This window comes from Manis javanica, chromosome 2, assembly GCF_040802235.1.
Source record: "Manis javanica isolate MJ-LG chromosome 2, MJ_LKY, whole genome shotgun sequence".
Classification (NCBI taxonomy): Eukaryota; Metazoa; Chordata; class Mammalia; order Pholidota; family Manidae; genus Manis; species Manis javanica.
The window spans coordinates 184,478,848-184,506,445 of record NC_133157.1 but is presented as its reverse complement, the minus strand read 5'-3'; the positions used below and the strand labels follow the sequence as shown (position 1 = coordinate 184,506,445).

Here is a 27,598-nt window from a genome sequence, read left to right as displayed (position 1 = left end):
AGAAAAAAAAAAAAAGGAAAAACGCGCGACCTCCTCCGTCCTCAGGCACCGGTCTCAGGCACCCGCCCGCCGGTCCCACAGGGAGAAACGCGGGATATTCTTTGTCCTCCGGCGCCGTTCCCAGGCACCTGCTCACCGGTCCCGCCACCCTGCCTCCCCAGCAACGGGGGCCCGTCCCTCTAAGGCTTCCAAAAAGCGGTCGCCAAAAAAAAAAAAAAAAAAAACCGCTCCGGTTTCTCTCCACCCGCCGGGAGCCGGGGGGAGGGGCGCTCGGGTCCCGCCGGGCCGGGGCTTGTATCTTACCCCCTTCGCAAGGCGCTGGTTCCTTGCAGGTGTGGATGTGGTCTGGATGTTGTCCTGTGTCCTGTGGTCTCTATTTTAGGAAGATTTTTCTTTGTTATATTTTCATAGCTCTATGTGTTTTTGGGAGGAGATTTCCACTGCTCTACTCACGCCGCCATCCTGGCTCCGCCCCCCATATGTTCTTTTAACAGTAAATCGTCTATAGTTGCACAATTTTGGAGCACTGCAACTTGCACTTCTCCTAATTCCTGGTTGAGTTCCAACAGTATAGACCCAGTCAAATTTGTTGTTTTACTGTATGCACAGGCCAGCTTAGATATCTACTTCTCATTCCAGTGGCAAGTCCAGGAACTGGTTGGATGAATGCAGCTACAACTGCAACAACGCCAGGATCTTTGTTGAAGGTTTTTGATGATCATCTTCTGGAATGACTCTTCCAGAGGATGTTGATGTTGGAAGTTCTTGTTCATATCATATCTTAATTCGTTTTCTGGGTAGTCAAATTAGGCATTGATCCTCTGTATAAACACAAACAAACCCTTTGCCCACACTTTGATGTTACCTTTATACCTTGTGAAGAACTTATTGGAGATCACCACACAGGCACTGCTTTTTTTTTTAAGAGAAAGGAATATTATCAGAAAAATGTACTTCCATAGCTGATCATCTGACACCCTTTAAAAGATCAAAATTAAGCAAATGTAAAGTATGCATTAATTGTTGATTTGCAGTTTTATCCTATCAGGGAGTAATCCCCCTTTTCTTTCTCTCTCTTTTTTTTTTTTGTTATCATTAATCCACAATCATATGAAGAACATCATGTCCACCAGGCTCACCCGTATACCAGGTCCCCCCCAAAAACCCCACCACAGTCACCGTCCATCAGCACAGCAAAACGCAGAACCACCACTTGTCCTCTCTGTGCCGCACAGCCCTCCCCTAACCCCCCCCATTATGCATACCAATCACAATACTCCCCCTCTTCTTCCCCCCTCTTATCCCTCCTCACCCACCCATCCTCCCCAGTTCCGCTCCCTTTGGTACCTGTTAGTCCATTCCTGGGTTCTGTGATTCTGCTGCTGCTTTGTTCCTTCAGTTTCTCCTTTGTTCTTATACTCCACAGATGAGTGAAATCACTTGGTATTTCTCTTTCTCCGCTTGGCTTATTTCACTGAGCATAATACCCTCCAGTACCATCCATGTTGTTGCAAATGGTAGGATTTGCTTTCTTCTTATGGCTGAATAATATTCCATTGTGTATATGAACCATATCTTTATCCATTCATCATGCACTGATGGACACCCAGGTTGCTTCCAATTCTTGGCTGTTGTAAATAGTGCTGCGGTTAACATAGGGGTGCATCTGTCCTTTTCAAACTTGACTGCTGCATTCTTAGGGAAAATTCCTAGGAGTGGAATTCCTGGGTCAAATGGTAAGTCCATTTTGAGCATCTTGAGGAACCTCCATACTGCTCTCCACAATGGTTGAACCAATTTACATTCCCTCCAGCAGTGTAGGAGGGCTCCCCTTTCTCCACAACCTCGCCAACATTTGTTGTTGTTTGTCTTTTGAATGGTAGCCATACTTACTGGTGTGAGGTGATATCTCATTGTGGTTTTAATTTGCATTTCTCTGATAATTAGCGATGTGGAGCATCCTTTCATGTGTCTGTTGGCCATCTGAATTTCTTTTTTGGAGAACTGTCTGTTCAGTTCCTCTGCCCATTTTTTAATTGGATTATTTATTTTTTGTTTGTTGAGGTGGGTGAGCTCTTTATATATTTTGGATGTCAAGCCTTTATCGGATCTGTCATTTACAAATACATTCTCCCATACTGCAGGGTACCTTGTTCTATTTATGGTGTCCCTTGCTGTACAAGCTTTTCAGCTTAATATAGTCCCACTTGTTCATCTTTGCTTTGGTTTCCCTTGCCCGGGGAGATATGTTCAAGAAGAGGTCACTCATGTTTATGTCTGAGAGATTTTTGCCTATGTTTTTTTCTAAGAGTTTTATGGTTTCATGACTTACATTCAGGTCTTTGATCCATTTCGAATTTACTTTTGTGTATGGGGTTAGACAATGGTCCAGTTTCATTCTCTTACATATAGCTGTCCAGTTTTGCCAGCACCATCTGTTGAAGAGACTGTCATTTCCCCATTGTATGTCCATGGCCCCTTTATCGAATATTAGTTGACTATATATGTTTGGATTAATGTCTGGAGTCTCTAATCTGTTCCACTGGTCTGTGGCTCTGTTCTTGTGCCAGTACCAAATTGTCTTGATTACTATGGCTTTGTAGTAGAGCTTGAAGTTGGGGAGTGAGATCCCCCCCACTTTATTCTTCCTTCTCAGGATTGCTTTAGCTATTCGGGGTCTTTGGTGTTTCCATATGAATTTTTGAACTATTTGTTCCAGTTCATTGAAGAATGTTGCTGGTAATTTGATAGGGATTGCATCAAATCTGTATATTGCTTTGGGCAGGATGCCATTTTGATGATATTAATTCTTCCTAGCCACAAGCATGAGATGAGTTTCCATTTGTTAGTGTCCCCTTTAATTTCTCTTAAGAGTGACTTGTAGTTTTCAGGGTATAGGTCTTTCACTTCTTTGGTTAGGTTTATTGGTAGGTATTTTATTCTTTTTGATACAATTGTGAATGGAGTTGTTTTCCTGATTTCTCTTTCTATTGGTTCATTGTTAGTATATAGGAAAGCCACAGATTTTTGTGCGTTAATTTTGTGTCCTGCAACTTTGCTGTATTCCAATATCAGTTCTAGTAGTTTTGGAGTGGAGTCTTTAGGGTTTTTTATGTACAATATCATGTCATCTGCAAATAGTTACAGTTTAACTTCCTCTTTACCAATCTGGATTCCTTGTATTTCTTTGTTTTGTCGGATTGCATGGCTAGGACCTCTAGTACTATGTTAAATAACAGTGGGGAGAGTGGGCATCCCGTCTTGTTCCTGATCTCAGAGGAAGAGCTTTCAGCTTCTCACTGTTCAGTATGATTTTGGCTGTGGGTTTATCTTATATGGCCTTTATTATGTTGAGGTACTTGCCCTCTATACCCATTTACTGAGAGTTTTTATCATGAATGGATGTTGAATTTTGTTGAATGCTTTTTCAGCATCTATGGAGATGCTCATGTGGTTTTTGTCCTTCTTTTTGTTGATGTGGTGGATGATATTGATGGATTTTCGAATGTTGTACCATCCTTGCATCCCTGGGTTGAATCCCACTTGGTCATGGTGTATGATCCTTTTGATATGCTGTTGAATTCTGTTTGCTAATATTTTGTGGAGTATTTTTGCATCTACATTCATCAGGGATATTGGTCTGTAATTTTCTTTTTTGGTGGGGTCTTTGCCTGGTTTTGGTATTAGGGTGATGTTGGCTTCATAGAATGAGTTGGGGAGTATTCCCTCCTCTTCTATTTTTTGGAAAACTTTAAAGAGAATGGGTATTATGTCTTCTCTATGTGTCTGATAAAATTCCGAGGTAAATCTGTCTGGCCCGCGGGTTTTGTTCTTGGGTAGCTTTTTGATTACTGTTTCAATTTCTTTGCTCGTAATTGGTTTGTTTAACTTTTGTGTTTCTTCCTTGGTCAGTCTTGGAAGGTTTTACTTTTCTAGGAAGTTGTCCATTTCTAGGTTTTCCAGCTTGTTAGCATATAGGTTTTCATAGTAGTCTTTAATAATTCTTTGTATTCCTGTGGAGTCTGTTGTGATTTTTCCATTCTCATTTCTGATTCTGTTGATGTGTGTTGATTCTCTTTTTCTCTTAATAAGTCTGGCTAGAGGCTTACCTATTTTGTTTATTTTCTCAAAGAACCAGCTCTTGGTTTCATTGATTTTTGCTATTGTTTTATTCTTCTCAATTTTGTTTATTTCTTCTCTGATCTTTATTATGTCCCTTCTTCTGCTGACTTTAGGCCTCATTTATTCTTCTTTTTCCAATTTTGAGAATTGTGATGTTAGACTATTCATTTGGGATTGTTCTTCCTTCTTCAAGTGTGCCTGGATCGCTATATACTTTCCTCTTAAGACTGCTTTCGCTGCAGCCCACAGAAGTCGGGGCTTTATGTTGTTGTTGTCATTTGTTTCCATATATTCCTTGATCTCTATTTTAATTTGTTCCTTGATCCATTGATTATTTAGGAGCATGTTGTTAAGCCTCCATGTATTTGTGAGCCTTTTTGTTTTCTTTGTAGAATTTATTTCTAGTTTTATACCTTTGTGGTCTGAAAAGTTGGTTGGTAGAATTTCAATCTTTTGGAATTTACTGAGGCTGTTTTTGTGAGCTAGTATGTGGTCTATTCTGGAGAATGTTCCATGTGCACTTGAGAAGAATGTATATCCTGTTGCTTTTGGATGTAGAGTTGTATAGATGTCCATTAGGTCCATCTGTTCTACTGTGTTGTTCAGTGCCTCCATGTCCTTACTTATTTTCTGCCCAGTGTATCTATCCTTTGGGGTGAGTGGCATGTTGAAGTCTCCTAAAATGAGTGCATTGCATTCTGTTTCCCCCTTTAGTTCTGTTAGTGTTTGTTTCACATATGCTGGTGCTCCTGTGTTCAGTGCATATATATTTAGAATGGTTATATCCTCTTGTTGGACTGAGCCCTTTATCATTATGTAATGTCCTTCTTTATCTCTTGTTACTTTCTTTGTTATGAAGTCTATTTTGTCTGATATTAGTATTGTAACCCCTGCTTTCTTCTCTCTGTTGTTTGCTTGAAGTATGTTTTTCCATCCCTTGACTTTTAGTCTGTGCATGTCTTTGGGTTTGAGGTGAGTTTCTTGTAAGCAGCATATAGGTGGGTCTTGCTTTTTTATCCATTCTATTAATCTTTGTCTTTTGATTCATGCATTCAGTCCATTTAAATTTAGGGTGACAATTGAAAGATATGTACTTATTGCCATTGCAGGCTTTAGATTTGTGGTTACCAAGGTTCAAGGTTAGCCTCTTTAGTATCTTACTGCCTAACTTAGCTTGCTTATTGAGCTGTTATATACACTGTCTGGATATTCTTGTCTTCTCTCCCTTCTTATTCCTCCTCCTCCATTCTTTATATGTTGGTTGTTTTATTCTGTGCTCTTTCGTGTTTCCTTTAACTGCTTTTAGTGGGTAGTTGATTTTATTTTTTGCCTTTAGTTAGTATTTGGTTGGTCTGCTTTCTTTGCTGTGATTGTATTTTCTCTGGTGACATCTGTTTAGTCTTAGGAGTGCTCACGTCGAGAACAATCCCTCCTAAATACCCTGGAGAGGTGGTTTGTGGGAGGCAAATTCCCTCCACTTTTGCTTGTCTGGGAATTGTTTAATCCCTCCTTCATATTTAAATGATAATTGTGCTGCATACAGTATCCTTGGTTCAAGGCCCTTCTGTGTCATTGCATTAAATATATCATGCCATTCTCTTCTGGCCTGTAAGGTTTCTTTTGAGAAGTCTGATGATAGCCTGATGGTTTTTCCTTTATAGGTGACCTTTTTCTCTCCAGCTGCCTTTAAAACTCTTTCCTTGTCCTTGATCTTTGCCATTTTAATTATTATGCGTCTTGGTGTTTTCCTCCTTGGGTCCTTTCTGTTGGGAGTTCTGTGTATTTCCGTGGTCTGTTTGATTATTTCCTCCCCCATTTTGGGGAAGTTTTCAGCAATTATTTCTTCAGAGACACTTTCTATCCCGTTTTCTCTCTTCTTCTGGTACCCCTATAATATGGATATTGTTTCTTTTGGATTGGTCACACAGTTCTCTTAATATTGTTTCATTCCTGGAGATCCTTTTATCTCTCTCTGTGTCAGCTAGCTCTTAATACTGTTTCATTCCTGGAGATCCTTTTATCTCTCTCTGTGTCAGCCTCTATGCATTCCTGTTCTCTTGTTTCTATTCCATCAATGGCCTCTTGCATCTTATCCATTCTGCTTATATATCCTTCCAGAGTTTGTTTCCCTTCTGTAATCTCCTTTCAGACATCTGTCATCTTCCTCCGGGTGTCTGTAATCTCCCTCCGGACTTCATCCCTTAGCTGTTATATATTTCTCTGCATCTCCGTCAGCATGTTTATGATTTTTATTTTGAATTCTTTTTCAGGAAGACTGGTTAGGTCTGTCTCCTTCTCAGGTGTTGACTCTGTTATCTTGGTCTTCCTGAAATTTTGCCTTTTCATGGCGATAGAGGTAGTTTGCAGAGCTGGCACAAGTGACAGCTGGGAGAACTTTCCTTCTTGTTGGTTTGTGGCCTTCCTCTCCTGGGAGAACCGCGACCTCTAGTGGCTTGTGCTGGGCAGCTGCGTGCCGATAGGGCTTCTGATTCCTGCCCGGCTGCAATGGAGTTTATCTCCGCTGTTGCAGTGGGTATGGCCTGTCTCGGGCTTCTGCTCTGATATGGTGGAGCCGCATTGGAGGGGGAGCGGCTGGGAGGCTATTTATCTCCGTGAGGGGCCTCCGTGCTCCCTGCTGCCCAGGGGGTTAGAGTGCCCCCAGTTCCCCAGATTCCCTGCTTCTGGACTAAGTGTCCCAGGACGCTTCCATCCGGTTTTGGGGTCCCTGTCCCTTTAAGACTTCAAAAAGCACTTGCTTTTCTTTGTCTCCAGGGTGCTGGCCTCAGGTACCAGTCACAGGTCTTACTGTCCTGTTTCCCTAGTATCCAGGACCCCACGCATGCACTGTGTCTGCCCTCTGGACCGGATGGCTACGTCTGGGTGTTTAGCAGCCCTGGGCTCCCTCTCCCTCCCCGCTCCAACTCCTCTCCTCCCGCCGGGAGCTGGGGTGTGGGGTGCTCAGGTCCCGCCGGGCTGTGGCTTGTATCTTACCCCTTTCGCGAGGCACTGGGTTCTCGCAGGTGTGGATGTGGATTGGATGTTGTCCTGTGTCTTCTGGTCTCTCTTTTAAGAACAGTTGTCTTTGTTATATTTTCATAAATATATGTGGTTTGGGGAGGAGATTTCCGCTGCTCTACTCACGCCGCCATCTTGGCTCCACCCCACTCTACTGATAAACTTACAGAGATTGTGATGAATCAGTTTTCTTTTGCTGCTTTCAAGATCCATTTTCTTTGATGGGTTGGTTGTCTGGTTTTTGACAGCTTGATTATAATATCTTAGTGTGAGTTTCTCATCATGTGCATCCTATTTCCAAGTAACTTCTGTGTTTATATATCCATTTCTTTCTTCAAATTTGCAGAGTTTTCAGCTATTATTTCTTCAAGTCAGCTCTTTGCCCCTTCCTTCCTTCTTCTAGAACTTCTGTAGTGTACGTACTGGTCTTCTAGATGATGTCCCATAAGTCTCTTAAGCACTGTCATGCTTTTTCTTCTTGCTTCACTGACTCAGTAATTCAGAAGAACTGTTTCCAAATTTGCTGATTCTTCTGAGTCTGCTGTTGAACCCTTCTACTTTTCAATTCATTTATTATATTTTTGTGCTTTAGAATTTTGATTTTTTAAAAATAATTTCTCTTTGTACAGATTCCCATTTTGTCCATGAATTGTTTCCTGATTTCACTTAGTTGTCTGAGTTCTCCTTTTAGTCATGGACCATGCTTCAGACACTTAAAAGTTTTTTGAAAGTCAGAGGCACGTGTTTCATTATTGTTGATTTCTGGAGTTTTCCTTTGCATGTTTCCCTCTATTTGTATGTCTTGTGATCTTTTGTTGAAATTTGGACATTTTAATAAACAGTCACCTTTGTATCCATTTATTGTAGATAACCTCCACACAGAAGATCTTTACTAATAAAACAACTTGGCAGAAAGGCTCAGGGTCATCTCAAACTTTCTCTGGGGACTCACCTTCTCTGACCCTGTGTGTGTACTTTAGTTCTTGTTTTTGTGTATACTTAGTCATTTTTAAGTGTTACAATTTTCCTAAAAGTCTCAGCCCTGCTTCCTCCAGGAGCTTTAGCTATTCTGTTGCATGCCTCTGTCCATAATGTCTTGCCTGTAGGTGCCTGTGAGTCTGCAGTCCTTCTGCAGCTCTTGTGTCATGAGAGTCACCAGTGCTTTCAGCAGCGTGCAATCTGATGTCTAAACTATGTCACCATTTCTGTCAGTGCTCTGAGATACACAAGATTGAAAACAGTCCTTTGGAAGCCCTCATATAAGCCAGAACATTGCAAGAAATTTCCATGCTTTTCCTTCTGCCTGAGAGAGGAGCCAGTTGTTGTTCAGTGTCGTCTTGACCATCCTCTCCTGCACTGAGGAAGGGGTGGGCAATGGTGAGGAAAATTTTCATTTCCTTCTGAGTGTGGCTTTTTCTTGTTCAGGTGTTTGGTTGCTGCAGCCTCTCACTTGGCTTCTAGAGTTCTTAAGGAGACACTTTGGTCCATGTATTGCTGCTTTTTCTGTTTGGGAGAGGTGGTCTAGAGCTTTGTAGCCCACCATCCCACTGATGTGTTAAATTACTTTCTGTGTTCAAAATCATTTCACATGTTTTGGCATTAGGAAGATCACTCTTTTAGAGGTGATTTGAAAACAAACAAATGTTTGACTTGTGTTTTGACAGTTAGCTAGCTAGGTGTCCATAAGTGACTTGGTGGCTTTTGACAGATTCTGGTTTGGTTCATCATATTCATAAAGTCCTTATGTTTCATGGACAATGTGAATTAAGATTCTTTGTCTAGAAAAGGAGTGACTTGTGTGTGCTGATGAGAACTCACCTGCTAAATTGATTTGAAAGCATGTGTTAGGTACCTGATGAAACTATTCATACTCTGGAATTTTAACCATGTATTCATTCAAGCTGAACAAAAAAGCAAGATAGAATCATTTAAGTAGAGTTAAAGAATCTACTACTACCCTTGTATGAGCTTGATATGACAAGAGGAATGTGAATCTGTTTTTTTCAGTCAGACTGTCAGTGAATGAGTATTCCCACTGTGTATATATATATGATCTTTCTGTGTGTGAGTGTGTGTGTGTGTATATATATATATGATCTTTCTCAAAATCTGGGGCACGGGATAGGGGAGACCTGCTGCATTGGAATTATATCAGTTTTCTAAAAGACTGAAGGATAATTTTGAATTTAAGTAATTTTTGCCTAATTTAGAATTCAATTGTGAAATATTCCGTTTCTATAGTTGTTTATCTTAAGGACATATCCAGAATTCAGGTAGATGCATGTATGAAGTAGCCACAGAATTATTTATAAATAGAAAAGTATAACTATTTTCAGTGTTTGGAAAATTGGTAAGGAATAACTTTTTCATGGACGTTACATCCATTAGAAATGATATACACAAAGTAGTATGAAGAAATATATAATAGAAAGTAATGGTTTATATAAAAGGCAATCTATCTGGTAAATAAAAATCACACAGATAAAATGAAAATAATGGTTCTGTGTGCAATCTTACATGGCTATTTTTTGTAACTGAAATTTCCAAGTTTTCCACAGTGGATATGCATTTCATAATCAGATGTTAACAGGCTAGTTTTTAAATATTTGTTAGATTTTTACTTTCTTATTTAAAAGAAGTTGTGTTTAAAAATCAGTAAGAAAAACATTTGGAGACAGTTGTAGAAGCATTGTTTAGAACAGTATGCAGTATGAGAAGGGAAGAGAGAGCAGTGGATTGAGAGAGGGGAAGAAAAAGCAGAATTTGGTTAAATGAGAGCAAGAAACCAGATTAAGATGTGTGTGTCCCAGATGAAAAAGAGGGTAATCAGGACCTTGGCAGAGAAAGGGCCCAGGCAGCCTGAACTGGGCTTCTCCCAGGCTGAAGGGGAGTGACACAGTGTGGACTCCACCAGTAGGAATAGGCCTCAGGTGGTCTCAGAGGTGATGAGGTATTGAAAGAGTGCTTGTCATAAACATATCCACTATTTTTTTCTCCACAGAATTTCTTTGGGTCGCATTCCATGGAAGTTTTTCACTGACCTGTGTTCCTGAAGTATGCAACCTGAATAATTGGGGTAAAGAATAGTTCCCCTTGATAAATAAAGTTAATATACACTGTGGACAGTAAGTCTTTGCTCAATTATTTTTACTGACAACTCCCAGGCATGTGCATCAGATTTGGTTAGGGGTTTTAAATGTGTTTTTAAACTTTGTGAGGATAACTTGATTCAAGCTTTCTTAAAAATTTCCTTGTTGTATGTTATGATACTGCTAGGCACAGTTTCTTGGTCCTGAGACCATGTGTCTATACTGTGGGGTTTCAGAAGGGATAGAGACTCTTTTTCAATAAAATAGGTCTGTGGGCTTCATTGTTACTGCTTGGTAGCCCTGTTGGTCAACCAGACAGAGGGAATAGACAGTTGAAATTTAAAGTTCTTTACCCCATATTGCTTTAACGAAAAGCTAACAGGACCTTTCTCCATTTTATTAGGATAACAAAAACTTTAACTCATGTGCAAAATTCTTGTCTTAATAATATGAGCAGTTTTAAACCTAGTTATCAGTGAAAACCTGCACTTTAAAAATATGTGGTAATACACTTATGTGTGGTAATTCAAGGATTCCTTTTATTTGAAACAATTTTATTTAACAATTCTTAGAAGTAGTATGCAAAATCACCGTAAAAGATACAAGAATATTTATATTCTTAAAAATAGTTATTCTTGAAGTTAATTGACCAAACTGTCACTTTCCTGAATGAGTATGACACAGCAGACTAGTGGAGGAACCATTTTCTATACTCAGCCTGAATTGTCCATTAAGTCTCTTCCAGAAACAACTATGCAGTGACTTCTTATGCCCAATAATATGTGAAACTTAAAGATCAGTGGGCATTTGAAACTGAGTTTTCCTACCATCTCACAGTTGTTGGTAACAGATTATAGGCCCAGGTTTCGAAGTAATCAGTAAAAATGTGTTTTAATCAGTGTGTAAGATATTTGAATATTGAAGCTACTTGGTGACCCAGGATCTTGAGCCAAACCCATCCTTAAATGAAAAATAGTATCAGACATGAGGAATACTTTTATGCTTGATCAAGTCAGTTCAGCAAAATAAACTACTTGGACTGGTACATTGTTAAGGTTGACGGTGTTCTTGGCTCCAGCGTACGTGGTGCACCAGGGTACATGGTGCACCAGGGTATGTGAATCCTCAGACCCTTTCCGCAGGGGCCTGTCAAAGGGAGTGCTTAGCAGTATGTTTTATTTATAGAAACAAAGAAACTCACCTGAGCACTTTGGGTCTATTTTCATCAGTAGACACAAGATTAATATCTAAGTTTGCCTACTAAAACAAACTGGAAAGACATTTTTTCCACAGTGTATCTGACAGTTTGTCAAAATGTTTTGTAAATTTCAGTAAAATGCAGACTGTTTTTTTTAAAACTATATTTAAAAACTACACATAGCAGCTTTCAATTAAAGGACAGCATTGCATTTAAGTCACAGATTTACTCAATTAAACAAAATCCTAAGCATTTAATTTAATTTGAAGAATCCAAACCTTTGCAGATGAGGGTATAAGGCAAAGATCATGTCTCATCCTAAAGACAGATACAACTGGGGGTGAAGTTCCCATTCTAAAGCCTGACCATATTTTCCATTATAGCAGAGAGATCCTAATTATATAAAAGATCCTAACTATAGTCAAAATTTTAGCAAATACCATTACAGAGCAAAAAAGAATATACATTTTCTGTGTGACAAGACTACAACACTTAGATTTTGTTAATTGTTGTTCCCAGGTGAGAAAGGAATGTGTTTTTTAATCACTCCATTTTAAAGTAAAGTATCTTCTTAATTTTAGGGATAAGAATCTGAATTAACTTTAGAAGATGCTAGAAAATTACTATACCTATAAAACTATAGAAAAGTGTTGGCCTTGTGTCCGTATCAGATGTTAGTGCTAGTTTGGTTTCTTTTTCAAAAACAAATTGCACAGCTGCAGTTCCTTAGCTGGGACTCAAGGGAAGCCTTTCCGCAGGGCTTTATTTTTCACCATAGTAAATTTACTAACAAAGACTTGAGCAAAATGTGGATCAACCATATAATGGTATGTTTTCACAGTGGAGGGGAGAGGTTCCATAGCCACTACAGGGCATGGTGTCTGCATGTAAGAGCAGCTGGGAGCCAGGTGACAGGACGTCTTTGTGATGTAGTCCACGAGTCTGTTGTACTGTTGCTCAGACAGTTTCTCGCGGACTCCGTCCACCTGGGATCCAAAAATAAAGACTCTTTAGTTGCAAACTGGTAATGAGACTCCCTTCCATAACAACAAAATCAGTCCTTCTCTTGTGCCTTGACACATTTGTACATCATGTCTTTTAGGTCATCTAATAAAGCTATTTTACCCCAAACAGTGCTTCCTTTTATTTGTCCTCTGAGCTGTGGCAACGATAACACTGTAGTTTCAGCAGCATAACAGACGTTCTGCACAGGAATCTCAGGACAGCCTCCTTTGACTAAGCATTTGGTGATGTACAAAATTGCCACGTTGAAGTAGATTTCATAACATTTTACTCATTAACTATTAAAACATCTTGTCACTGCTCTTTACTAACAAGCCCAGAAACAAAGGAGAAAAGTATGTTTCCTCTGCTTAAACTAATATCAACTTAGCATCCTGAAATAAAAGCTCCATTTGCCTATCTATCTCCTTGAACCTCTTCAGTCTCACAGAAAAGTGGAGAAGAGCACCTATTTCAAACTAGTGTCTTTGGACAGAGCATTTAAAAAAATACCTTTTGAACTGTAACATTTTCTGTTTTTATAAATGCTAGCATTTAAAGCCAGAGAAAATAAAAAGCTGGGCAAAGGAAGGGGAAATTTTTATGGAAATAAAAGGGAGGATGTAAAGTACATTTATGGTTCATAAAAGTCTGGCTCATCTTCAGTGGAACTCAAATAGGAGAACTAAGATATACTACCTAAATTTGTAGTGAGATTTTCTGAGAAAGCACCCATCAAAGGCAGTTGGAAGTTATAAATTCTTCCCATCCTGAAATTCTGTGGTTATCATCTAGTGTGTAGATCAAGTGGAGTAGGAAGTTTCCAATGTAAGCTACTGATCCGTGGGCCTCAGGAAGGCATTGACTTTTCAGTGTTTTTACCTACCAAATGTTGGCAAGACCATGCTGGGAAAATTACATTTAACAATGACCTTTTAGTTCTCAAAGCAATAATGTAAAGAATTTCTATACATTTCTGTGTAGGGCACAGAAACAGCCATGAGTGTCTTAAAAGCTGTGGAAAGCCAGTGGGGTGGTAAATAGAATAAAGGGACCTTCCAGAGAAATAAGGAGGGCATGCGTTAGAGGTTGGGCCTCAGATTTTAAAGCTTAGGAAAGAAAATAAATGCCCCTAAAGATTCACTGACAGATGAAAGCTGTGCACCACCATGCAAAAGCCAGAGCTCTGATGATATCATTTGATGGGGTCAGAATTCAGCTGGAAAGCTCTGAATACACAAAGTCTTAATTGCTCCTCCTGAACAGCAGCACAGGAAAACCCGTGCTGTGAAAGGAACCTGGCCAAGGAATAAATTGACCTTCTGACTCATTCTGAGTTTCTCATAAGGGACTTCAGTAATGTGCCAGGCATATTAAGCAATTATTACTCTAAAAATGGCTGCATTTAACCAAGAAAAGCAAATGCTGATTTTAAAAAATCTGAATCCTGACACATTATACTGAATGATGTCATCTATAAATTAATTCCTTCCAAAATTCAAAGGAGCTATGCTTCCTTGCTTCTAAAGCAAAAAAAAAAAAAAAAAATACAAAAAGCCATTTTATGTAAAGATCTTAAAATTCTGTTTAGTTTTCCCTGGAACACAGTGGATAGGCTTCTTAACCCAGCTTTACACCTGTGGATCAGGCTGGGGTGCCCTGGCACGAGTACAGCAACTGAGGAGAACCCACTGTTGGGCAGTGCTGTTGGGGAGCTGCCCTTGCTCATTTTGGAAACGCTAGGTTACAGCACTTCCCTGGAAGTGCGTGCTGCCTCTCAGACAAAAGAGACGAGCATTTTGTTCTACAGCTTAGGTGTTCCATGGGGTGAGCAGGGGAAGTTAGGGTTTGGACACAGGATGAAGGGGGCAGTTCTTATTTTCTCATGAGGAGATAAGGAGAGAGGTAAAGTGGAATAGAGTAGCTGAATTTGGAGGCTGAAGGTGTACTGGCAAGCTACCCTTCCTGTCCAGTGCTAGGTGCTGCTGTGTGCTCTATAGCTGCCCTGCAGAATTTCTGCTCGCAGTCTGCTGTCCTGCCTGTTTTAGCCATCCCTTAACCCCAACCCTCTGCTGTCCTTGAACAGCAATGGAAAACCAGCATCAAGCTTGGTTTCAGGAGTCAGTGCTTCTGCCTCTCTGATCCCAGGGTCCAGTCAGCCTGGGCAACTTCTGCGGGTGGTGACTCCAGATAACATTTCAGGAACTTAGAGAAACAGGGCTGTTCCTCACCAGAAAGAATTCCCCACAGTACCTTAAGCAGAAAAGCCAAAAAGGAGGATCACAATTGGAAGACTGTAGAGACAGTTTTCACAGCAAAAGATGAAATCTCCAGTCTCAGTTTAAGATGTGAAATATTTCCCAAGCAGCTAAGGACTATCTATGGACACAGATTGGCCTCAAGACCTTGGAAGTTTCTTGTCAAGGACTGAGGACTTGAAGATAATGATAATATCCCCTGCCAAATTCTGTAGCCAGAACACCACTGCTTTATTGTCAAATGGATCAGAAGATTTTGGCAGATCTAATAAAGTCAGCCTGGACATCTGACCTCTGTTTATTCCCAGAAAGTCATCAACTTGAAACGGCAGTGTGGTCCTAGTGCCAAAGCCCAGCTTACAGCCTGACTGATTATGATCCAAGAAACCAGAGAGATCTCGGAGTTGTTGTGGTTGGCTGCCTTCCATCTTCTCAGATAATGTTACCCAAACAGTGGTGTGAGGGAGACACAGGCTCCCATACCAGGAAGGAAACGATGAAGGAATCAGGCAGGACCTGCTGGAGGCTGGTTTGCTGTCCTTTCCTGGGGCCACTCAGTCCCCAGGTTAGGGCCATCAGGCTCTAGTTTGCCTGATCCACACTCATCTTGTCGAAAGGGAAAAGATGTCTGTTTGTGAGGTCAGCTGGGCTCTGTGGATCAGGCAGTCACCAGGGAGGCAGGTGCTGAGAGCAGTGTTCCAGTGGGTGCACCTGCTTAGCCTGGGCTGGACTGCAGGAAGCTAGTGCCACTTTTGTCAGGGCTCACCTCTGGTCCCTGACACCCAGTATGTCCGGCCTGAACCTCCACATCAACACGTGTGGCCAGGAGCCAGCAGCCAGCATCCCCAGGAGGTATCCCCAGTACTGAGGGGATGGGAATCTGTCTTACTGGAAAGGGAACCCAGAGCCACACTGAATGCAGAGCAGTGGAGAGGAGGGATATCTATGCACACAATTTTGACTGCTGATGCCCTTGTGCTGCCTGAGATGCTGAAAACAGCTACTACTCTTGGGCTTCTCTTGAGAGCAAGCCAGGCCCTGTTAATGTACAGTGTTGTGGGAATGGGGGGCGGGAGGGAGTTAGACCTCCTGGTTTGTGAACTTGCAAAGGTCTGGCTTACTGCCTGCACTTGTTTCACTTATGATACGTCTCACTTCTATGGCAGTCCTCGCCTGTCCCCGTGGACTGCTGCAGCCACTCCCAGGCCACGTGCAGACACGGGCCTGCTCTGTGTAGTAGTTGCATGGAATTGCTGCCTCCATCCTGGCCCTAGAACAAACCTGCTCACTTAGGAGCTCCACTGTCCTGTCCTGGCCACTCCCTCACCACAGCCCCATGACAACCAAGCCTTGTTTAGTCCACACTGTAGCTTAACACCAGGCCATGAGTCCACTGGCCTATGGCTGGGCTCTCCTATGAAAGCTCACCTGCACACCTGGGGTGGGGCCTCCCAACCCCCTCTGCAGTGGCCCACTTGCCTCGCTCGCTCCTCCCTCTTGCAGTCTTCCTGGTCTCCAGCAGCCCCTGCAGAGGCTGAGGGCTCACCAGTGTCTGACACCAGTGTCTCAACTTGGCTGGCAGCTAGCAGGCACCCTGTTTTCTGAAACATACCTCCACATCACAAGCCACTCTTGGCTGCTTCAGCTGCATGATCAGCAGGTTGCTCTGCTTGCCGTCTTGTGCACAGTCGATCTCCGTGACGGGGAAGGCCTGCTGCTGTGTGTCCTCGCTGACACTCACCACGAAGAGCACTTCTGATGTCAGCAGCAAGCACCCTTCATGCTCCTGGCCTGAGCCCCTCACCAGAACCACATCCAGGGCCATGTGGACCTCTGGTCTGCCCAGAGACTGCAGCATTTTCCTGTTTCCAAAGAGAAAGGCTAGGAGTGAGGTTGGAAAAGATGGTCACATAGCAGTGCTGTTTGTACCAAGGGCAGGGGCAGTCCCACACAATGTTTCCCAAGAGCGAAGGGCCCTTACCAATCTGCTTACTAAATTTCAGCTTGAAATGTTATTTTGTCACTTTAATTCTCAAACTAATTCTGATCAAAAGAATCCAGATCCACTTGGGGACAAAGCTTTCCATTTGGCTCTGGTTAGCTCCTTCTCTTCCCTTTAGAAATGTCACCCTGAGTTACTATGCTGGTTCACAGGGCATCTCAGACCCTCTTGCAGGCCTGGGCTTCTCGGCCAGTGTGCACCCTCCCTGAGTGGTACATTGTGGGCAGGGGAGTTCTGCAGCCTTTCCCTGAAGCCTTTCCCTGGCTCGAGGATACTCTTGTGCTGCTGGACATGCTGAAAACGTGAAAGAGGCTATTCCTCTTGGGCTCCTTAGGAAGCATGGCCTGTCAGCTTGAGAGCAAGCCAGGCCCTGTTAACATACAGTGCACATGCACAGTTGAACAGGCGTCTAGATAATTTTACCAGACATATTTGACGTGGCTATTTGGAGCCTGGTCAGCATGTAGATCACTTGGCTGGTAGCGCTGTTTGGGAAGCTGAGAAAGTCCAGCTCCATGTAAAATACCTGTGGTAAGAGAAGTAAGGGAGTTTTACTAGTTGTTTTCTGGAAAACAGTTCTATGCTACAGTGATGTCATCTGCTTAGAACCATCCATAAAATGCCACAGACTTAAAAATGATGTTACATCTTTGGAAACAAGTGTACAGATAACCATTAAATGTTGCAGTGCTCTTAACCCTGGTGATCTAATATTAACTATGAACTGAATGAAATGTGAATGAGCTGAAAGTCCAAGCATAGATAGGCAGTTAGAGGAAGCATAATGCTCCTGGGAGTAGTTGGTCCTGAGCAACAGCTTACACATCATTTTTTATGTGATAAAAAAGTCAATTGTTGGTTGACTTCCTAGCTGAATCATACAATACTTCTGTATCTGTGCTGTGGCTGCTCAGATAATAGAAAACACAACACATAGATGCACACAAAGGCACATGGTCTGCCTAGAGACAGTATTTAAGTGACTTAATCCAGCTGTTAAACATGAATCCATATACATTTATGAGCACTCTGGGGGCCTTGGTTTATTACACGTTCTCCCCAGTGCCAGCACCAAATGAGGGCACCCAGCAGCTGCCATGCGGGACTCCAAAGAGACTCGCCAGAACTGAAGATGGTACAGCTTGTGTGCTTTTGGGGGCTTGTAAATGTTTATAAATGAGGCTCAGTCATTAGACTAAGAGTTAGTGGTCTGTAAAACCCTCAGTGTGGTAATAAAAGTTTTACAAGAGTGATGGAAACCAACGAGGCCATGTGAAGCTCTGTTCTGAGAGGCTCTTACATAACACAGAATTCCTCAGCCCTGGGAAATGCACAGTGAGGGACAACGGCATTTTCAAAACCAAAGGAATTTATCAACTTAGGAGTTGACTTTACTCACTGGAGTCTATAGCAAAAGTAGTAGTACTGTTTTTATTAATGTGTAAGCAAGCATTTGATAAGGAAGCATTTAACTTTGTCTACTTAGTTGCTGCAGTTCTTTTTGTCAGTTTCCCTGGGAGTGAAAATGTCATTCACAGAAGGAGAGACAGAAATAGAGAGGGAGGAGGTGAGGGGTAATGAAGAAGAAACACGTGTTTGTGCCTGTGTGGTCTCTTACAGGAACCCCTCCGGATGGTTGCCTGGGTGCGGGCATTTGTCTCTGACTGTCTTCTTTCAGACAGATTTTATGCCTGATCTGGCTGCCTCTTGCCAGATCTACTGAGGTGCAGGATGCCTGCAGAGAAATGCACTCCGCAGACCTGAGGGCCAGATTCAGACATGTAGTGCTCACAGGTCTGACAAATGGGAGAGCCTACCTGTAGTGATTGATACCAGCTAAACAGCCCAAATGACCAAAACAATGACACTAAGGTAAAAAGGTAACAGTTCTGTCGCCTGTTTTTTAAGTCATGTTAATGTGCTCTGCCAAGAATGCAGAGAACAGGCGTGGGAGGGGCGGTTTCCTCACACATGCACCCATCACTCCCATGTACGCAGCCCTGTCTTGAGGAGCGGCCCTGGCATTCCACCATCCAAGCACGAGTAATCCCAGATCCCAAGTTCTCCCCAGCTGCCTGCTTGGGGAAAAGGTTTCCGGGTGTAGATCTCGCACCTCTACTGCCACTGGCAGGAGACTCAGCCTGCGCATAAGAGGTGAGAAAGCCATGCAAGTGGCGGCTCTGTGGGCAGTGCACGCTCCTCTCTCACTTTCTCAAAGTACATCCACATTGTCAATTAAAGACACCTTCCTGTCTTATAACTTATTCTTCCTTTCAAATTGCTCACCAGAAAAAGTAGTACTTCTCTTCTCTGCTTCCATGTATTATACATACTGCTCTCAACCTCCGAACCATTACTTCTCATTAAAGTCTACTTTATTAATAATGTTCTGTAAAAATATATGACATACATAAAACAAAACTAATTCCTGGTTCTATAATAATTATTATTTACTATTAGTACAATTCTACTCCGTGTAAATAAGCTTAAGGTGGTGAGAAAGATACTATATATCTGCATATGTATCCCCATTTTTTTGTCATTCCTTTGCCATGGGAAGGGCTAGATTGTCTTGGGAAATCCTTGGTATTATAATGCAAATTATGGGTGATGCCTGAGTTTGCCTGGAAGGCTTTCCACCAGACTCACCGTAGCCAGTTTGGGACACAAGCTCAGCAGCTCCTCCAATGGGCTTTGTGAACACCCCCATGATTCCTTTCCCCACGCCTGAGATGACACCCTTGGCCTTGTGTCCTGCTGAAGCATGAGCCTCAGATGTTTTCTGGAAGTTCTGCATTGGCTGATCAACAATACCAGCAATCGCACCTGAAAAACAACAAAAGCCCCCAATAAGAGCTGAGGCTTAACATCAGGAGACAGTGAAAACCAGCCAAGAAACACAGTTTTATTTGAACTGAAAATGAAACCCCACCTTCATCATAAAGTTCTTTACTATACATTTATTTAATCTAAGTTCACTGAGGGCTGTTTAAGATAGACATTATCTCCAAAACACTGTTAGATGAGGTTTGGTCCATCACCATCAGGATCTGCGAAGTTCAGTTCAGAATTTAATAAACATGTCAGAGTATTCCAAAGTGACACTCAAACACCTTTCTCCAGAAACTGGGCAACACAGTTAAGGGAGGAGAGCTAAAAGCTCTTTAGGAAGTGAGCGAGCTTTCTCAGCCTAACAAGTTTTCTGAATCAGGAGGATGAAAAGACTGGATGGGGCAGGTCCTTTTCCATGTTCTCCATTTCAACAATAATAAAAGCAATTATTTAATAATAATTTAATATTAATGTGTCAGTAATGATTTAATAATGAGAGTAATGTTGATACAGTAATTATTCCCATTCTCGCTAATCTGTTCTGAGTGCTGACTATGTGCTGGGGACTGTGCTAAAAGTTTGATTTGTCTGAGATCATTAATCCCCATAATCCTAGGAGTCAGGCATGGTTTTTATATTCACTTCCTAGATAAGGCCACTAAAGCACAGGGAGGTTAAGTTTTTCCCAAGGTCACCCAGCTGTCCCGTGCTTGAGCCAGGATTTGAGTCTAAGGAGCTGGAGTCACATCTTAGCTCTTAACTACCAAGCTATTCACTGATCCTGTTTATAAAATAGGTTCCTTCCTTTGCCAATATTGGAAAAACATTCTATTCTCTCACTTCAACTGAGGTTTGGCCATGTACCCTTCACTTTAGAAAGCTCTCTGCAAAACCACTCTGCCCTAACTATCAAGCACCAAGCCAGAGGGCAACCCTTTAGCCTCCTACTGGTCCTTCCTCTTTGCTCCTCTTACTTTCAGGGGTTAATGATGTGACCTAGTAAAGGCCTCATGAGTCCCGGTTTCCTTAGTGATGGAATGGAAGGTTCCCTAACTCAGTGAGAGGTAAAAATTTCATCACAAGTCTTAACAGAATTCACTATTTTCAACTCAAACCTGCGAGTAATGAAAATGCACAGTCCCCTAGTAGAAATTTTCATACATGTCAAACCGCATTATTCCATACGTCACTAATGCAAAGTCTTTGGGGTAAATGGAAATTTCCAGGTCTCAGTTAATGCCCTGCTAATTCCAAGCAATATTCCATTGAACAAAATTCAGTAAAACAAAAGGCCAATTTCTTCAGGTCAGTTGTAAAGGATTCCATTCCTCCAAATTTTGACAGCAATTAAAATTTTTGTATTGATAGATTAAGAATGGCCTGAGGCAAAAGGTCTGTTTCCCAGCCTAGACCAGCACTTCCCAAATCTTCTAAAGAAATGATTCAGGAAGCAGAGGATGCTGCTCACAGTGGGCCCAGCGCCCTGGCTATTGAGAGAAGAGGAATCGCTGTTTCAGTGACCACATGCCGCACAGCACCCCTGCACCCCCTTGACACTTGGGTTTCAGTCTGAGAAATCTGATGCTTTGCTCCCCATCTCTGAGGTCGGGAGTCAGAGCAACTGGGAGGTGTTAACAGAACTGGACAGGCTGGGGGTGGTGGCCGCCATCAGTGCATGGGAGAGGCAAGGCCTTGGGGTTTTCTCTTCAAATCATTTCAGAGCAGACAGTTTGAAGTGAACAGCATCAAATCAAAGAATACAATTTGTGTGATTTGATCATCTAACTTCGTTGAAAAGTCTTCATATTTAAGAGTAGAAAAACTGGGGTATTAAAATCACCAATAAATAAAATCATCTCCTGTATTTCTGGTAGAAATGTCTTTTCTCAAGTGCAGATTTCCATGAAAATTATTAAAACTGAGTGGGGCAGGTGGTCACATCACTGAGAGTCCTGCTCCCTTTTATTATGCCAGGCCTAGGCCTAGCCTGCCCAGGGCACACGGAGCCTTGAAAACCGGGCCTATCCACACAGGACTCTAACTTCTATCTGCCTAAGTGCCCACAGGTATCACAGTGAAACTTCCCTTTGATCTTCTCCTTCTCCAGCCACGGCCACAGGGCAAGCTCAGTTCCTGCGGCTTTGATACATAAACTATTTGGGCAGCCCAAAACGTGGAAAGCCTGAAGCCATGACAAGGTGTTAGAGTCTGCCAAGTAGAGAAGGAGCTGTCAGACCACATACCCTCACCCGGCGCCAGGCCCTGCAGCGGGAAAGCCGGCCCGTCACGCACACCGGCCCCTCACTGGTCACCAGGTGCGAGTTGGAGAACCGGCCGTGAGAGAACAGCAGCCATTTCACCGGGTCTGCAGCTGTGCCGCGGGAGAGGCACTTCTCTTAGGACTTTAGAAGTCTCTCTTATTAAGTATAATCCGGCTAAATCCCACAGCTGGTAAATTATTTACTGTCATATACTCAAACTGCTCTAAGGCCGTAAGTAGTGGAAATCGATCCCCAACCCTGCGTGCTGGCGTCAGGCCCACCGGGTGGGCGGCACATGGAAACGGCTGTGATGTGATGAAGTGAGGCAAGGATGGAAGAGCGGGCCCTGGACAGGAGTTTCCAGGGCTGCTAACGGGCGCCGGGCAGAGCCGAAGACTGGGGAGGTGTGTCCTTTCCTACTCTTTGGTTGGAGGAGGGCTTTCTTCAGAGCAAGGGAACCAGAAGGGCCCTCCCTCCCTCTTCTATGACTTGTTCTCTGGCCTTTTGCAAAACACACAGGGTCACTGATCTAGGAAATTTCCTGTCTAGATGACTATTTTGGGGCAGCCCTTACCACGTCGTAATTTTATTTTGGGCACTAATAAAAAAAATCACAGTAACACATGTACAGGCCGAAGCTGGGACACCACTTCCAGCTCACCATTCCGGAGACAAGAAAGACCCGCGGAACGCATTTGGGAGTCCAGCTTGAAGCTGGCTTTTTTGGTGGGGGGCGACAGATCAGCCAACCAAGCAGAAAGCACTTGGGTTCCTGAGTTCCCCCCTAACTGCAGACCCATCTGCTCCTGGCGGATAGGGCAACGGGGCAGGGGGCTCCTCGCGCGGGCCGCCTCCGCACGCGCTGGTGGGGGCCCGCCCTGAGTCCCCCGGCGGGGGTCGCTCCGCTGGACCCCAAGCGGCGGCCCGTGCGGGCGAGAGGACGAAGGCGTGGCTGCTGGGAAACTGAGGAACGCATCCTAAGTCAGGCGGCCGCCCAGGGGACGCAAGCTCGGACAGCCTGCCTTGGGTGTGTACGCACGAGAGTAGTTCCTCCATCTGGGAGCGAGCGTGAGGGGGGTTGCAACAGCTCATATCCGCCCTCAGCGCAGACTCCAGGGAGGGGTGCAAAGGCGGGTGGGGGCTTGGGGAACAGATCTGCTAAGTGCGGGCAAGCCTGGTGCCAAGTCTGCAGGCTAAACAGTTTCTCTAAAAGCCTTTGCTTTCCGAAAACTGCCGTGCAGCTCATCCAGGAGCCTTGTCGGCCTCTCTCAGCCTCGTCTCGGGCCTGGCCGGCTGACACTTTTCCTCACGGACCTGGGGCGATGCGGCTGGGCATGGCAGCTAAAGACTTCCTCTGATTTTTCAAGTGCCTCTGAACACACCCAAGTGTGCCCATGAGGATGAAGCAGAGTCAAGAAGGCCCAGTAAACCCATAAACATTTTGGGGAAATGTGTTTTTTCCCTATGCTGAAACTTCTGATTGTTCAGTCTCCCCACATCCTGACCGTTTGCAGGTTTGGTGCCTTCCAGGGTGCATGACACGTGGAAAGGCCCAGGTGCTCATCCAGGCTGGAGGTCTGACCTGGGCAAGTGGCGCACCTCATTCATGCCTAGGTTTGAAGACCAAGCAGGATGACACAAGTGAAAGCACTTTGTCAGCTCTGACGTGCTCTTGAAATACATCTTTACTAACCTGATCGCTAATGTTTCTGTCTTGTAAAAGTAGCAGCAGAAGACTAATATTCTTATTTCACTAAGCATGCATTTCAAACTATTATAATAGCTCCAACTTCAGTTAGGCACTTAATTGCATTTAGCAGTTTTAAACACCATTTCTGGGGATGGATTAATTGGTGAAAAATCTATACTTTCCCATGTGATGGGGCTTGGCCCTCCTCACCACCCTTCCTCCTGCTACCTATCAGGCATCCTAGGACCAGATATTTTGAGATGACCCAGTTATTATGTGGGATACAGAGAGTTCTTGAACTCTTAGAGAAAAGGAAGCTGGTTTGGGTCAACCTTGAGATACCCACTGTGCACTAAAGTCTGTGGAGCACAGAAATGGCCGCCCAGCTCACGGTGCACTGCTGGAAGTGCCGCTTTCAGGGCCCCAGGCTCAGGCCAGCACTTGCTCGTGTGATTGGTATATACCGAGGAGGGATTTGCATTACCTCTGGAACTCCTAGGTTTTTGGAAATTACCAGAAGTGCAGAGACTCTGTGAGCACACTGCAGTTCCCACAGACAGGCTCGACTCCCTCACACAGCTGAGGATGTGTAACACACCATGACTACAGCAAAGATCAAAGCTTTCAGACTTCACCCTGGTGAGCACCAGGAGCCATGCCCAAAGGTGACATCACAAAGGTGAATCATGGCTCCTCATGTAACTAATTTTTACCATCAGGTACAATTTTATAGAGTAGAAGCTGGGTAGTGGGTGTGGGCTTCTCTGGGTGGGAAGAGTCTGGATAGAACAGCCACATGCCAGCCAGCTCATGTCTCCTCTGCTGAGCACCTGTAAGCTCCAAGAAGAGCTTGGATGGAGGGAAAGAAGCTCTTTGTCCAGTGAAGGGGAAAAGAAAGCCCACAATTCTCAGCAAAAAGAGGTTCCACAGTCCCCAAACAATGACTCAAGGCCCCCAAGGTAATTTCATTGTCATTTCCTATGGGTACAACAACTTAACCCCCTGAACTAAAACTAAAGTGAAAAAGTTCCTGCCATTGCTCACATGTCTCTCTTGGCTGGGACAGTCTTCGAAATCATGCAATTCTCACAGTTCCTTCGCTACCACCACATAATAATGAGCGATGCTGTTTACCAAACAGGGACCCTCTGCCTGGCACATGACAGACCATCATAATTTCTAATAATGGTATGACTTGCCCCAATTTACTAAAGAGAAACCCAGATTCAGAGAAAATAAGCACTTGCCTTCAGTTACATACAAAGGACCTGGACACCACAGCCTGAAGTCTGCTGGCTCCTGAGGAACGAGGCCCACCCTCACACCACATGCCTTCCCCAGAGCAGCCTCCACTGCTTTGGGGTCGCTCCTTTACCCAGCAGTTCCATGCCAGGTCATTAGTCTGCCGGTTTCCACGCATTATCCAATGATGGTGCCCCACACCACTGAATGTTATAACAACTCCTAGAACTTAACCTGAACTTGTAACATCTGACTACTTCCTCTCAGGGGCTCAGCTGGCTGTGCTGAGTTGAGGGCTTTGTGTATAGAACTACACACTGAAGAGAGGACAGATCCTTTCAAGCTCATCTTTTCTGACCTTAGCTTTCCCTGCTTTGGGGTACTTTGATCTCTGGAAGACGAACACTCCTTCAGATGCTCGGCAGGCATCCCGCCAAGCAATACAGTTTTAAATTCCTTTGCAAACAAATAAACAAAAGATACCCTTGAAAATCCTGCTCTGCAAAATTTCAGCTCTAAAGCTTCCTTTTTATAGATTTTTCCAAAGCCACTTATTTTTCAAACATTTGGAAATATCCGTAGCAATCTTCACCTCTAGCTATACCATCTGGCTGTCTGACAAACGGTAATTACTCTGAGTCAGGCTGATCTGGCACTCTTAAAAAAATAAAAGGAAAACGCAAGCTCCTCACTGAAGTTTACATGACATTTGCACGTTGCTTAAGTGCTACTCAAACAAAAGCAAGCACCTGCATTATCTGTGGTAGTGAGGGGGTGCTCCAGGAGGCTGCGCACCACTGTCAGTGTGTTGATGTCCCAACGCCCAGGCGGCCTGCTATGGAATGATATTTTTGGGGCACCACACTAAGGCCAGAGGCCCATTTTATACCAGAAGCAATGGGAGGCAGAGCACAACTATTTGAGCAGGTAAATCTCTGACAGGACAGGTCCTGGGATGGCCTGTCATAGCTGCACGATGGCTCTAGAAAGGGGGTCCTGTTCCAGCACCTCAGGGATTCACAGTGGGAACCAGAGTGGGCACCTTATCCTTCTGAGCCTCAATTTCATCTAAGGAAAGAATTACACTTCACAGCACCCCCAGTCCCTGGAGCCCGTGCCCCTCGGCCTGCCTGCAGGGTTGGAGCATGCAGTCCCTGCAGTCCCGGCAGCACCTTACCCAGGAGGCTGATGCCCAGGCGGGACAGGCCCTGCCGCAGCCCTTCGCCCAGGCTCTCTGGGAGCTGCCGCCGCCACTCCTCCTGCCGGGTGCAGTGCTCCTCGTCCAGCGAGAGCCGGTCCATGTTCCGGGCGAGGCTGGTGGCCAGGTTGGTGATGGAGGTGAGGGTGCCTGTGGGTGCAGAGCACATGGGTTGGTCACATGGTGGTCCCTGGAGGGCTGCAGGAGAGGGAGGAGGGGTGCTGGAGGCATACCTGTGCCTTGCGGACATGCCCAAGTGGTGAGTGACGGGGGCTTCCTCATGGGCAGTGGGAGCAACAGCCTTAAGGAAATAGGTGAAGATTGACACTTGCTTATGAGGGTGATGGCACTTCTCAAAAGGGCTAGGACAAGAATTTCTGTTACCAAAAAATGCTGAGAGTTTCCTATGGAACTATCATTCACTATCATGGGACTGTCAGGGCCTGGTTAGTTTTGATGTCCTCAATGAGGCCCAATATTTAAGGTTTAAATTTGCCGGCTCTGATTTTAAACATTAAGGTTATGTTGATGAATTTTCGACTGATGCTAAAGAAATGTTCCCACTTTAGGAATAAAATTTATTCCCTTCTTATTACTTCAGTCACAGTAAAGGAAGACACTAAGCTTTATCATTTGACATTCTGAGGAACTAACCATTGTGCTGCAGAGAATATGGGCAATTTTGATTTTCAGGATATTAACTGAAAAAAGTGAGGACAATAAAGGAAATAAATCACACGAAAACCATGATTCCGTCTGGTTTTCCTAAGAAAGTCCATGTGCATGCACACATGCACACACGTATACCATCAGACCAAACAGATTTTGCTTGGGTATGGGTAGGGGAGAATAAGAGTAAAAAAACAGTGAGTCAGTATGCTAAAATTACCACTGGGCTCAATTTAGCAGGTGTTGGTTGTCTTATTTTAAAATAAAAACAACAGAACCACAAAGACTCAGTGTTAAGAGTGAGAAATTCCTCAGTGACACATCTGCAAGTTCCTTGAGCTCAGCTTGGAGGCCTCCTTGGTGACTGGGAGCTGCGGGAGTGGTCCTGCCACTGCCCATTGGATTTGGCTTATTGCCTTTGCTGTTCCCTTGCCAGCCCCCCTCTCTGGACCATGGGTCCTTCTAGCTCAAGAGCTCAAGTCTTCTTTCGAGCCTTCTAGAGACTTATAACCTGGCCACTCCTAACAGAGTTGCAGCACTTATTGACATTAAAAGCCCTTTGCCTGTTTTCCCTGCCCCTTGAGAAGAGAAGAGGACTCAGATGGACCTTGTTAGTTCCTTCCCAGGTCACTGCCAACCTGACCGAAATACGAAGCAAATACACGGGTAACATGAATTCTCATGGGCAGCAGCTGCTTTCAGTGCCTGGTGATCGTTGGGACCACAAGATGGCGCTGTTTGCGTGGCGAGCTAGAGAAAAGTTGGCTCTTTCGCCTCCAAATCAGTTTCCACGTCAAAATGTATCCATATCCTTACAAAAGTCATGACAACTGTATCTACATTTAAAATATTGTGATGAAGCAACAGGGTGTAGGATTTCTGATGGTTAGCAGAAGTCCTGAACACCTTTAATATTTCTGCATTTATCACATGGAATAACAGTTGAGCCAATCCTTGTTCTCCCAACGGGAGGTTTGAAATTCTGAAGTTTCTGAAACATTTTCACACACTACAGGCAAG

General features: G+C 43.8%; 2 protein-coding genes across 8 annotated transcripts in view; one reads left to right on the top strand and one right to left on the bottom strand.

Moving 5' to 3' along the window:
• The window catches only part of COX6C (cytochrome c oxidase subunit 6C), a 34,729-nt gene extending 24,471 nt beyond the window's left edge, over positions 1-10,258 (top strand). Inside the window, exon 4 of the mRNA XM_036995308.2 lies at positions 10,139-10,258. The gene's annotated coding sequence lies outside the window, so the exon portion shown is untranslated. The remainder of the gene's footprint in view (positions 1-10,138) is intronic.
• A 1,896-nt stretch (positions 10,259-12,154) lies between these two features.
• The window catches only part of VPS13B (vacuolar protein sorting 13 homolog B), an 861,603-nt gene continuing 846,159 nt past the window's right edge, over positions 12,155-27,598 (bottom strand). For all 7 annotated transcript variants that reach the window (XM_073229878.1, XM_073229881.1, XM_073229877.1 and 4 more), the window contains 5 exons: positions 25,889-26,059; positions 19,336-19,512; positions 17,110-17,212; positions 16,297-16,546; positions 12,155-12,410 (listed from right to left, as the gene is read on the bottom strand). In XM_073229878.1, the coding sequence (XP_073085979.1) occupies positions 12,162-12,410; positions 16,297-16,546; positions 17,110-17,212; positions 19,336-19,512; positions 25,889-26,059 (950 nt within the window). In that variant the 3' untranslated portion in view covers positions 12,155-12,161. The remainder of the gene's footprint in view (positions 12,411-16,296; positions 16,547-17,109; positions 17,213-19,335; positions 19,513-25,888; positions 26,060-27,598) is intronic.